The 13,535-nt window shown below is 41.2% G+C and overlaps 1 protein-coding gene across 1 annotated transcript; it reads left to right on the plus strand.

The window, feature by feature from the left end:
• The first annotated feature begins 978 nt into the window (after positions 1-978).
• On the plus strand, positions 979-12,547 carry vps11 (VPS11 core subunit of CORVET and HOPS complexes). The gene is made up of 16 exons (XM_050041208.1): positions 979-1,158; positions 2,183-2,331; positions 2,428-2,563; positions 2,674-2,837; positions 3,080-3,327; positions 6,231-6,432; positions 6,557-6,708; positions 7,338-7,524; positions 7,773-7,916; positions 9,907-10,104; positions 10,263-10,424; positions 10,606-10,739; positions 10,907-11,109; positions 11,232-11,403; positions 11,583-11,805; positions 12,029-12,547. The coding sequence occupies exons 1-16, from the start codon at positions 1,017-1,019 to the stop codon at positions 12,191-12,193; spliced, it is 2,781 nt and encodes a 926-aa protein (XP_049897165.1). The 5' UTR covers positions 979-1,016; the 3' UTR covers positions 12,194-12,547.
• Positions 12,548-13,535: the final 988 nt, after the last annotated feature.

The raw sequence follows: 13,535 nt of genomic DNA on the forward strand, positions 1-13,535 counted from the left end.
GTGAATGGGTGGAAGTGTTGAGAGTGGGATGTGTCTGACATTTCTCTTATTTGCTATGATGAACTCCCCCACTGGATGCTCTGGTGGTCTTTGTGTAACTATTGCAATAACTATAAAAGGTTAAAGAGTTCAAGGTCAGACACAGAAGAGGAGGTGATGAGGAGCCTACATAAAGAATCCAGTCATACCAGACGTATAACACAGTAGGTGTGTAATGACATTAAAAGGGCGAAGTAAACCTTAAAAAGTTAGACTGTTGGCAGGAGCCTGTACTGGTCTTTCAATCTTTCTCAAGGAAACCCAGAAAAACTCTTAAAAATATTAAATCGGGACTTGGAGCCTGGATTTTGGAAACGTTCAAGTCACGAGTCAAAGACCCCTCTACTGTCCTCCTTTCTACCTAAAAACATAGATAACAGTCTACTATACATAATATTATATTTTTATTTTTGTGCAGTAATTAAATTGAAGACAGAGATCTAAATGCATTTTCAAACCTTTCTTAACACTGCTAGCGATTAAATTCTGATGCTGAATCTTCTACCCTTTTATTCAACCGTTGTCCTTACTCATTTTTCACTAAGCAACCATACAATACCACAAGGGTAAAAAGCATTATCAAAAGAATTTTTGTATCTTGTTTGGTTTCCATCACACTTTTAAGGACACTTAATATTTGAACCATGGACACTTATACAGTGCACCAGTTATTCCAGTTATGTCTAAATTATGTTCTCTAACATTACTGACATTTATTTACATTTAGCAAATCTGTGCTGTGCAATCTCAAGTCAAAAGAAGGTTATTTCCTGTATAATGCTATGTATTTAAATTGTGGGAATATGTGTTGACAAGCTGAGGTAAGTAGAGAGACAAAATGCTAATACATTAAGCTACATGTCTATGGCTACATGTATGAGACGCATGGGTCAGTCGCAGTTGCTACCGGTTAGCCCACGTGACCTCTGTGTCACATGACAACGCCCTGCTGAAGCTACTTTGCTAACGCTAACAAAATGGCAGCGTTCTTACAGTGGAGGAAATTTGTCTTCTTTGATAAAGACACGGTGAAGGATCCTGTGGATAATGGGAAAAACTTTGCTGTCCCAAGCGGAATATCAGCTTGTGACTCCGGCCGGGGTCATGTTGTTCTGGGAGATATCCTTTAACTGCACCAGTTAGCTAGCTCAGCTAATGTTGTTGTGGGTAGCTGACAGCTGATGCTAGCTACGACTCAGCTATTGAGGAAGCAAACCTCGAAATGAGGTAATTTGGCGACTGTGTTGGAAATAAATAACTTAACCTTAACAGTAAAACGAACCAGTGAGCTTTAGACTGAACGGTACAGCCAGGCTATGTTTCGTTTTGTGGTACTGGAAACAGCGTCACACCAAACACTGTTTAATAAACTCTCAGTTACTCTCGGCCAATACCACTGAACATTATTCAACGTTAGACTTAATGAGTCACTGCGAGCTACTTTCTGTTTTTGTCCATTTTATTCACACTGAATAGCTACAGGCTTAATGACTGCTGTTGGTATAACAACAGAACTGATGGGTTTATCGGTGGTTTTTTTCACGGCAGACATTTTGACATGTCACAGTAGGGAAAGCACAGGTGTATTTAATAACATTAATGATAGCTGCATTCCATTTAGCGCAGGTCCTGGCACTGTGCATGCTGGCTCACTGGAATAGCTCACTGGCCCACTTAATGGAACTGAGCTATCATTAATGTTATCAATTTCACCTGTGCTTTTCCTACAATGACAAGTCAAAATGTCTGCTGTGAAAAAGGTCTTTATGCCCAAGGTTTCAATCATGGTGTAGCTGTATCATTACAGCAATAATTAGTGTTTGCAGTGCATAAACAAAAAGTACTTTTCACGCAGATGCAAAGGATATGTTCTCTCTCTGCACAATCCAGCCATTCATGTGTTGATGAGTATAAAAATCTCAGCTACAAGTCTGTATAACAATGCCTCACAGACGTACTATTCTATATGAATGGAAAATTAACAGTAAAGTCTTCAGTGATTGATGGTCCAGCTTCAGTTTCCATATTCTGATACTACTACAGGAATGCCCAATGTTGAACTGTCACACATGGCATACATGCCCTGCTCACTGCATCTCTCGCTATAGCTTCACTCAATTGTCCTTAACCTCCTAAATGTTACATATGGATGGCAAGATCTGGCTAATGACACGCTCCCTGCAGCTGACGTCTTTTCAGGCCTACAAGTTGCGGGTAACTCATCTCTACCAGCTGAAGCAGCACAGCATTCTTGTGTCAGTGGGGCAGGATGAACATGGAATAAACCCTCTAGTAAGTGAGAAGTTTTCCAGTGATGGTTAAATACAGAACAGTTGTGTTATGACTTTAATGGACCACCACTAAACTGAATCGGTACTCGTTTTTCAGGTAAAGGTGTGGAACCTTGACAAGAGGGACAGTGGAAATCCTCTGTGCACTAGGATTTTCCCCGCAATTCCTGGCAACAAACCGACTGAAGTGTCTTGTCTCGGTGTACATGAAAACCTCAACTTCATGGCTATTGGTAAGACACAAAGACAGGGTCTGCATTCTGCCAGTTGACCCTGCAGTCACCGCTTGGCTAGCAGAGTTTTCTCCTCCTACTTTGTAATTTGTTGTTGTGTTGCTCGACAGGTTTCACAGATGGCAGTGTGGTTTTGACCAAAGGTGACATCACCAGAGATCGTCACAGTAAAACTCTGACTCTGCATGAGGGAACCAGCCCAGTCACAGGCCTTGCTTTCCGCCAAGTGGCAAAGGTCACACATTTGTTTGTTGCCACTCTGGAGAAAGTCCATGTAAGTGTGGTCACTCCCAGACAAAACAAACCCTCTCACACTGCCTTGCTTTCAGCTTAACCATCATTTGTCAGTGTATACAGAATGTTTTAAAGAGAAACTAATGATGTATCATTGTCTCAACCTGAAGATGACCTTACTGTTGAGTCCTTAGCTGACGTTGTGAGGTTTTTCTATGACTCTGCTCTAGAGGCTGCTGTTCTGACCTTCTCTCCACTCCCTCCTTATCTCCCCCTGCTCAGTGCTACACCCTGTCCATCAAGGAGTATCCTAAAGTAGAGCTGGATACACATGGCTGTGCGTTGCGCTGCTCCTCCCTGGCAGATCCCTCCCAGGACTCCCAGTTCATTGTGGCTGGTGATGAATGCGTGTACCTGTACCAGCCTGATGAACGAGGGCCCTGCTTTGCCTTCGATGGACACAAGCTATTGGCCCACTGGCACCGTGGATATCTGTTTTTACTCGTCAGAGACGCAAAGTCTCCCAACAAGTAAGGACAACACTGAATAACTTGGATAAAGATGTACTGATCATTGGGGGATAAAATGGTAGCAAAGCGAGTTCATTGACAAGCCTATGGTTGTGCCACTTTAGATGCTCACGGGTAATATTTTCAGTTGAAAGTAAAATATATACAGAAATGCTTCCCAAAGATCAAGGGGTGTACTTAGTAAGGATTTCCAACCCTTCTTTAGGCCTAGCTCTCAAGAGAAGTTTCTGCCTGCTTATAAAGTTTTTAGGTTTGGGCCCCTGAAATCTATACAAATAACTGTTGTATATGGTGGCCCGAGAGCTCAACACACTGCACATAAAAAAAATGCAAATATAGAAAGCACAACCAAATAGATATATATTCTGCACATAGCACGCACAAAATGGAAACTGTTTCCAGGGGACATTAAAAAGTGATGCACATGGCCGGGACACACTTATTGCCATGTTTTTGGCTTATTGAAGTCGGCTATCCATCAGTGATGTTGGAAAAATGAGCTAAAATGTAGTTGTTTTGGTTTACTTTAATCTTTTTGATCACATGATTCAAACATTGTAGATTTCTGCTGTTAATGTTGTGCTAGCCTTTTGTGTCTTATTAGCCTGCAAATTCAAATAATCTGATGAAATACACGCCATTAATCGTGAAACAGACTAATGTTATGTTAGCTGGCTATAACATAAAGTTACTTACAGTATTGTAACCAAGTCACAGGACGAAAATAAATTGCAATTTGTTTAATTAATGGTTCAAAACAAAATAAGTTGTAATTTGATGGCTTTAATTGTGTTTTAAAATTTACATTTTAAAATGTATATAGCTGTTACTTAAGTGTTAACTGATAAACAAATCAAGCAAAGTGAAAGGTTTAATTTTATCATTCATATCAGCAAAACCCATCAGTAGTTAATCTTGCTTGTCCCCTCTACGGGCTCTGAAAGTAACTGTTGACCTTATAGCCAGCTAACAAAACATTCGCATATTTCACAGTTAGTTGTGTGTTTTTTGTCTGATTGTTGAAATTGGCAGGTTAATCATAAGCAAAAGACTAATGCTAGGGCTGTGTTCCAGATCACATACTTTTACTTTCAGTACATACCGCAATTGCCTCTACAAAGTACATACTGTTGCACGGAGTATGCATACAATTGGGACATACTCCTTTGTCATGATTGGGCCTATAACTTTGATTCTCTTGCTCATATACTCGTCACAGTCCATAGAGCGAAATTTGAAGTAAAAAGAAAAGTATACGATTTGAAGCACAGCAGACCTTAATGTTGGTTTCCTTGGAGACACGACAAAATGCCAGTCGCCAAGCTCCCCAGAGATGGAAGGTCAACCTGGAGAGCTCTGCTGTCGTTACTTTGCAATGTATGTAGTTTTAAGTTTTAACTGCATAAATTGTAGATTGTTTGCTATTGATTGATTGATTGATTGATTGATTTATTGATTGGTTGAATAGTTATTGCAGTTTGTGTCAGCTGTCAATGAGCTGTCATCTGTCTGCAACTCAGTTGATGTAATGTATCTTGCACTGCGCAGAGGATTGTGGGTCAGAATAACCAGAAATCTATGCTGGCTTGCATACTGCAAGATGCAATACAGCTGGATGCAGTTTGACACCCAGGTATTTTTGTCAAACTGCATTGACATACTATGTACTGGTGCGTATTAAACCTTCTTCTGGTATGCTGAATAACATGTCATATCTTGTGCATCACTTTGTAGTGTTGTAGCAGTTTACTATATTTGGTTGTGTTTTCTCTATTTGCGCTATTTTTCTCAGATTGTTGAAGATGTTTCTTAGTTTGCAGTACCCTGAGCTCTCAAGGCCACCTTAGCTGCTCCTGATTTATTACTGCTGACTGACCACTGCCGCAGAGGAAACGATGTCTGAAATTAAATGTCTGGGAAAAACAGGTGTACAATCGCCCTGATTTTTCCAAGAACGGTTCTAGTGGCATACACTGATTGTGGTGGCTCCCCTCAGTTCCAATATATATAATTACTTACATTTTATCGATGACCCGATTAAATGTATATACTGCATGTATATACTTTCATTAGGCTTGAAGACTGTTTTTTTAAAAAGAGCAACTGAGGAGAATGCTTTTGTTGCTTATACAAGCATACGCTAACGCTAACCCTAACCCCAGCAAGGGCTTGTGCTATGTGATCGTCCGGCTGCACAGTTTTGAGACCAGAATGAAATTACTTTGACTGGCAGTCGCGGCCCATAACCTTGAATACAATCAGCCTTATTATTTTATCAGACACAGAGGAAGAGACTCTTGCCAGGACCTAACATTGGAAGAGAGACGGAGACAAAGAGACAATGAGGTCTTAGTGGTTCAGACAATAAAAACCTTCAGTGACTGCAAAAAATAAAACATGCATTATAAAGTAACTTTACAGTGAGCTCAACCTACGAAAACAGCAATGTGACACTCTGTTGCTGTTTGTTTCCCTCAGTAGCGTCCCACTTAAATATCTATGTCTCCTGCCTGTTGAAAGCTCACAGTGGCTCCAGTTCACTGCCATATGATTGAAGCAGCCAGTAATACTTACTAAGTAGGCCTGTTATTAACCTTCTTCTTGCATGATGAACACATACTGGTCTTCAACCATTATTCCAGGTTTAACAGTAGAAACATTTCTTTTGTACTCTATTGCTTTCTAGACATGTAAAATACATGTTAAAGCAGCATCAGATTTTACATTTGTGGCACTTTATACAAAATTGACTGTGGCTGGGCTCATTTACATATTTAGTCTCAGTAAATATACTGTTAAATTGCGTGTTGATTGTTGTGCTCCAGTGATGGTAGTTTGCAGCAGGTTTTCTTAAATATCCCCACATGTTTAGGGAATTTTGACAGCATTACTTTACTCCTCAGGACAGAGTTTGGCAGCAGGGAGAGCTCTCCATCAGACAAACAGCTTCTGACCATCTATGACCTGGACAACAAGTTCATCGCCTACAGTGCCTCGTTTGATGATGTCATCGATGTGGTGGCAGAGTGGGGCTCCTTCTATATCCTGACCAGAGATGGAAACATGTTTGTTCTGCAGGAGAAAGACACGCAGACCAAACTGGAGGTGAGTCCAGAGGGTACTGCCTGTACTGGATGCTTAATGACCAAAGTCCCTTATAAATCAGCTCACTGACAGTGGCACTGTGGATCAGGTAACAGGATTGTCACCTCCTTGTTTGTCTTTTAAGATGCTGTTTAAGAAGAACCTGTTTGTGATGGCCATAAACCTGGCTAAGAGCCAGCACCTGGACAGTGACGGATTGTCGGAGATCTTCAGACAGTACGGTGATCACCTTTATCTCAAGGGAGACCATGACGGTGCCATCCAGCAGTACATTCGGTAATTGCATCCATTGACACATGCCAGGGCTTAAACTGTTGTTGTGGTCTTAGATTGGACTGTAATACACGCCTCATCTTTGAGCAGTTTGATTTCTATTACATGTAGAGGTGTCAAAGTTAGAGAGAGAGAGAAAAGCTGCCATGATGATTTTTGTGGTCTTGGTTAATTTTTTAATGTGGCGCTTAATGTTACTGCTCTATCAGCTCCTTCAGGATGTCATAATGTTGTGATTGAAACAATGAACACAAATTCAACATTTGCAGCTAGTAGTAATGTTAGTGTAGTATAAATCACAAACTCAGAATGGTGCATTTTTACTTCAATTTTTCATTTTGCCATTGATTTTTAATGAATCATACAAAAAACAACAACTTTTTTTTGCAATCCCCACTTGTTCCGACAAATTCATTGGAAAGAAATGCCCCAAAACAGCACAAAATGCATCACAGTTTTTTTTTTTACAAAAGCTGCAGTGAGATCAGGCATTTCAGGCTGCAACAATCCCTCCAAAAAGTTTGCAAAATCCTCGAGGAACTGTGTAATTGCTCAGCTTTCAGAGACTGGTTTGCTAGTCAGTCTCCCCACTGATAAAACCACACTTAAAACATCACTGTGTTTTCCCACAGCACCATTGGGAAACTGGAGCCATCGTATGTCATCAGGAAATTCTTGGATGCGCAGAGGATCCATAACCTGACCGCATATCTGCAAGCCCTGCACAGGCAGTCACTAGCCAATGCAGACCACACCACTCTGCTACTGAACTGTTACACTAAGCTGAAGGACAGCTCCAAGCTGGAAGAGTTCATTAAGGTGACTGAGCAGTAAAGTGGACACAGATGATGTAGGGTTTGGTGATAAATACAGATGAAAAAGTGCACAGTAAAATCTAACTGCTTTTTTACAATGACACTAGTAAAATTATTAAGTGGCTCTCATCAGAGAACAGATGGGTCTCAGTAACAGTACAATACATAGTTTAAAGCCTGCTCTCTTAATGTACAGGTCACTAATGCGACCGTATTATAACACCGTTGTTCTCCTGCTCTGAATGTCAACAGAGCAGTGAAGGTGAGGTCCACTTTGATGTTGAGATCGCCATCAAGGTTCTTCGGCAGGCCGGCTACCACAGCCATGCTGTCTTCTTAGCTGAGAAACACATGCACCATGAATGGTACCTGAAGATCCAGCTGGAAGACCTCAAGGTAAAAAACATGCAAGTGGATGTACAGTACCATCCAGATTTGTGCTGTAATTTTTTTTTACCTGTCACAATTTTCTACAAATGTCACACCACTTCTTCTGAGTCATAACTCCGTGAATCAAACGTCACCTCTGATATCTGTTGTGGCTAAATGTCCATAAACAGGACGGGAACAGGATCTGCTAGAAGCCAAAGCAGCAGAAATTTCTATGATGCAGTAAACAAATAAGCTATAGAGTAAAAACCGTGCGGTAGATAGTTTAAATGCCATTATCAAGACATTCAACAACGCTCATCCTTAATGACTTTGTCAAGTGTTCAGCAAATAAGTTGTGCAGCTGTGAGCTTTGTGAGCTGCTTAATTTATACATACATGTGTGAGTAGTGTAAATGGCAGTAGATGTCAGTTTAACAAGAAAAATGTAGTAATTCAGACAGTTTCTAATAATATCTGGTATAGGCCCATGCCCAATTTCTCTGACAAATACAGATATTAGCTTTGTGTTTCATCCTGAGCACCCACAGCAGCATCTGGTGGGCAGAGTGACTTGGTGACCTGAAGCAACTTTCAGACCTGTATGGGCCTGTCACAATTATTACATGATTGTATAAGCTGACTGCAGTCACTTTGCACAATTGTTAGAATCGTTTCCATTCATCCACTTTTATGTGCAAGCATAAATGCAGTATTTCCATCACTTTTTCCACCATATGAGGTTTGACTGGCGCTCTTTTAACTGCGGCATGTTGTAGAGCCCTCATCCTATGTAATGCTGATAGGGCACGAGGGACCGGTTGCACAAAGCACCTTAAGTTACGATTATCCTAAAAATGAACCTTAGTAACTAAAGTAAGGACAAAAACAAAGTACCTCTGACTCCATCTCAATGAAACAGGATTGAGTTTATGACATTCTGCAACTGGCCCACAGTGAGGGTTAACTACTTCTTCATACTCAAATAGCAGCAGCGGATGGAAATGCAGATTACTTAAAAAGCTGCTCTCCTTTCATGGGATAAAGAAAAGAGGTTCAAATAAATCCTGTACAACCACAAAAATAGCTAGACAAACAGTCTCTCCCTATATTTTGAATCCTCATTCATGTCATTGCAAACTATATGGATGAATAAATGGATATCCAGCTAGGTGCTTTACATACAACCTGTGAGAAAAGAGGAGTTAAATGAGAGTTCATCCTGCTGTTCAGTCCACTGCACTGTGTGATATTATAAAACAGGCAACAGAATTCACTTTCCAATTATGTAAAACGATGAAATTGATGTGAATATATCGGACTGTTGTGGGTTTACTGTAAGAAATGGTGGCGAGTGTCCCTCACGCTGACGATGATCATTATTTAAAGGTATACTACACAGTTTGTCAGATTGTCAGTTACTGTTTGTAGACACGCTTGCCAGCAAAAGTGAAAGTAAAGGCCAACCTCAGATTCACTCATGTTTGACATTTCGCCTCGCTGTATTTGCTTTCTTTTTTTCCCCCCTGACACTGGTTCTCTTTGCTGCTGATGGTTTGGCACCTGGTCGTTACCTCTTTATAAAGTCCTTACCTCACCTGTGCACTTTGAGGGTACATGCTCATAAACGTCCCCAACACAAAAACATAACAGGATAATAGGAAATTCCAGGCAGTCTCTGCAGAAAAATATGCAGACACACACTTCTTGTGGGTCATAAGTGACGATGGAGAGGGATCATGTCTGCATGAGTCTATACATTGTTTTTTAGAAAAATCCTGCATGCTATTTTTTCAAGGTTTTAATGGCAAAATAAGTTTTGAATTCCATCAGCAATGCAGCCTGTGGGAGAACAGAAAATCTGTTCTTCCTTTCCATCAGAACATTTATAACTCATTGCTGCGCTCTCTCTGTCTCTCACATGTCTGAATGACAGAAAGCATCACTTCATCAGATAAAGCCAGTAATGTTACATGTTCTTTAAAATGGCTTTCTTATGTCTCCCTCTGAAACCCAGAACTATCAGGAAGGGCTGCGTTACATTGGGCGTCTGCCTTTTGAACAAGCAGAGAGCAACATGAAGCGCTACGGCAAAACACTGATGCACCATGTTCCTGAAGGCACCACGCTGCTCCTGAAGGGTTTATGCACCAACTACCAACCCAGTGGAGACACTGCTGAAAAAGAGAGCCTGGATAGGGGTCGGGCCAACAAGGTCAGTGTGCAGTGCTTTAGTTTTCTTCTGTTTAAAAACTTAATCCTGTCATGGTCACGTGATTCTGTAATATCCCTCTGGTTCTAAAAATGATCAATGTGATCATATGTTGTCAGAAATGTTCTTATAAATGATCATTCATATTTGTTTTGTACAAGGCCAACTCCGAAGAATTCATCCCAATTTTTGCAAACAACCCCCGTGAGCTGAAAGCCTTCCTGGAGCACATGATCGAGGTGGAGCCCCGTTCTCCCCAGGGTGTGTATGACACACTGCTGGAGCTCCGGCTACAAGACTGGGCACACGAACAGGACCCTGCGGTCAGTGCAAAACGCAAAAACTAGCTGTTAATCCTTGCATAATACATATACAGCACAGTTTGCTGTAGACAGAAATGACTGTGTAGTTATGTCATTCCAGAAAATTTAAAGGCTTTGCAGAAATTTTGTTTAACAATGGGGAACAAATCTTCTCTTTTTTTCTAATACATATGTTCTGCAGAGAAAAAAGGTCCTGCAGGAGGAAGCTGTGTCACTGTTGAGGAGCGATAACACTGTGTTTGATAAGGCCTTGGTTCTCTGCCAGATGCACAACTTCAAAGAAGGCGTCCTCTACCTTTATGAGAAGGGCAAACTGTAAGTGACAGAGACAGAACAGCGTCTGAATATGTATTAAGCCAGTTAATGATAGAATGATAATGATAGCAAATCATAACATTTCATTACTCATATTACTCATGTTAACACAACATATGTATGTCATAACTGTGGATAAATTGGGGATGGTTTGCATTTGTGTGCAGGTACCAGCAGATTATGCACTACCACATGCAGAACGAAGAGTATGGGAAAGTGGTGGAGGCCTGCAAGCGCTATGGGGACCAGGAGGGTTGCCTTTGGGAGCAGGCGTTGGGATACTTTGCCAGAAAGGAAGAGGACTGCAAGGCCTACATCAGTGAGGTCCTCCAACACATTGACCAAAACAACCTGATGCCTCCATTACTTGGTAAGCTGGTGGAGGTTTAAATCATACTTCAAAATCTGAAAATCTTGAGATCTCTCGGCATCAGTACAATGTTATTTGGAATTAATCACAGCATTACATCCCTGATTGTTATGCTTCCATAGTGGTGCAAACCCTGGCACACAACTCGACGGCCACTCTCTCTGTCATCAAGGACTACCTCATCAACAAGCTGCAGAGGGAGAGCCAGCAGATAGAGGACGATGAATGCAAAATCCGCCTGTATCGTGAAGAAACGGCTCACCTCCGCTCCGAGATCCAGGAGCTCAAAACCAGGTGGGTCACATGAAGGATGGGAATTTCCCCAGGACAATCAGGGTACATATTTATCATTCCCAAGTCCTGTTTTCATCAGTTCCGTAGCACTGTAGCTCAGGGGGTGAGAGTGGTGGCAAACTTGTGAAATCCTAGATTAGCCAATGAGTGTAAATCTTTACCCCTGTATTTCTACACAGTGCTAAGATATTCCAGAAGACCAAGTGTAACATGTGCAACAGCCCCCTGGAGCTGCCATCGGTTCATTTCCTGTGCAGCCACTCCTTCCACCAACACTGCTTCGAAAGCTACGCTGAGAGCGAGGCTGAGTGTCCAACTTGCACTCCTGAGAACCGCAAAGTCATGGACATGCTGCGTGCTCAGGACCAGAAACGCGACCTGCATGATCACTTCAACAGACAGGTAACAATATGTACGCTTTGACTAGAAAGAAGTTGTGTGTTCAATTATTTATTTTTCATTCAGTATAATTTTACATAATCTGTTTAAATCTAAAGATCTGCCTTATTCATGAGGTTAGATTTTGATTTTATTTAAGCAGTTGACTACAGTGCAGTGCACTCGCCTAAACACCCCGGGGATGTTTGAGTAAAAGCAAGTTCTTGTGTCTTTCTTTGGATTTCAGTTACGCAGCTCAAATGATGGGTTCTCTGTTGTGGCTGACTATTTCGGTCGAGGAGTGTTTAACAAACTGACTCTGGTCACTGACCCACCGGGCAGCAAAACTGTTGGGAGTCTGGAAGTCAACCTGCAGAGAGACCTTCTCATTCACACCAAGAGAAACTGCTAAACCCCCCCAGCCTTCACATCAGCGCAGGCTGTCAGCCACATGCTCTGCTGCACAGGATGCCACTTTATTTAGCAGTGAATGCAGACGCCTGCTTTTAGTGATGGACCTATTTGCATAATTGTGTTCCTACTGATGATTCACTAGGGACTGTATAAATGTATTTTAGTTTAAAATGTGTAATACTGTGTCTTAGAACCTTTGCTGAATTACACATTGGAGAATTGTGCTTCAATGTGTTTGCTTGTACTAATGAGTAATCTTGCACATAACACAAATAGTTCAACCACCTGTCATTAATGAAATTATTTGTTGTCTGTCACGCTAACTTGAAGATTAAAATGTGAATGAAATCATTATGAAGTGCGTTCTTCTGATGTAGTTTTTTTTCTGGGCTTATGGGTGGTGCAGTTTGTCATCTGCCACTGTGGCGCTTTAATATACATGATGTACATGATGTTTTTTGTTAAACATGACATACAGTAAATGTGTTTAACTGAGTGTTATTTGCACTGGTGCTGCAGAGCCTCTGCACACAAACATATGTTCAGACCTTGATCTTTGATGCTCTTGAAAGCTGCTTGTGTTTCTCTATTAGCCACATTCACAGAGGTCTTTCATGGTCTTTGCAAAGACAATTTGATCGTCTTTTCAATACCTTAAAATTTCATGAAGACTCAAATATGATAAATCACTGCAGATAATTTGGTTTACTTCTCTAAAGTGGATTTTTTACAACACTAACATGTAATTACAGCTTTGATTAAGTACAGATATTAAGACAAATAGACAAATGCTTTATGCTGAAAAAACAGATCTACAAAATTAAGATTACTGTCAGAGTAACAGCAAACTGCAATCAGCATTTCCAAAAGTTACTGTAGATACCCTTAAAATAAAGTTAGGAAATAAATAATGCACAAACTCAGTTAATTTATCAAAAGAAACATGCGGTTTGCTCCCTGGATGTACTTTACCTGGAAGTGTCGTCATTCCATTTACGCCCACTAGCTGGACGTGGACCAATTGGCTGCCAGAGCCTCTGACGGCTGCGACTGTAGCCAGAAAATTCGACGTCACTCACTTCACGTGGACCAATCGTGCGGCAGTGCGTGGAACGAGGTGGGCGGGCTCTGTATTGTCATTGCCGGTTGTTGCACCAGGCGTCAAGACAGCCGGAGTTAATTACCGGAGGCAAGGGGTTGTACCTTTCACAATAAGAGCACATAAATTGTGTGTTAGTGCTTGTGGAGGAAATCAAACAAGACAGAGTTTGTTTAACGTCAGGGACTGTTCTTTACTTTTCAGAGGAGGGGCGGCTGTGTTATGACTAAATTCTTTTTAA

Source organism: Epinephelus moara, chromosome 3 (assembly GCF_006386435.1).
Source record: "Epinephelus moara isolate mb chromosome 3, YSFRI_EMoa_1.0, whole genome shotgun sequence".
NCBI lineage: Eukaryota > Metazoa > Chordata > Actinopteri > Perciformes > Serranidae > Epinephelus > Epinephelus moara.

Excerpts from the sequence above, each read along its gene's own strand:
- vps11 (XM_050041208.1), top strand. The coding sequence starts at position 1,017 with ATGGCAGCGTTCTTACAGTGGAGGAAATTTGTCTTCTTTGATAAAGAC. Across the intron at positions 6,709-7,337 it reads GCCATCCAGCAGTACATTCG|CACCATTGGGAAACTGGAGC; the intron begins GTAATTGCATCC and ends GTTTTCCCACAG. Across the intron at positions 10,105-10,262 it reads ATAGGGGTCGGGCCAACAAG|GCCAACTCCGAAGAATTCAT; the intron begins GTCAGTGTGCAG and ends GTTTTGTACAAG.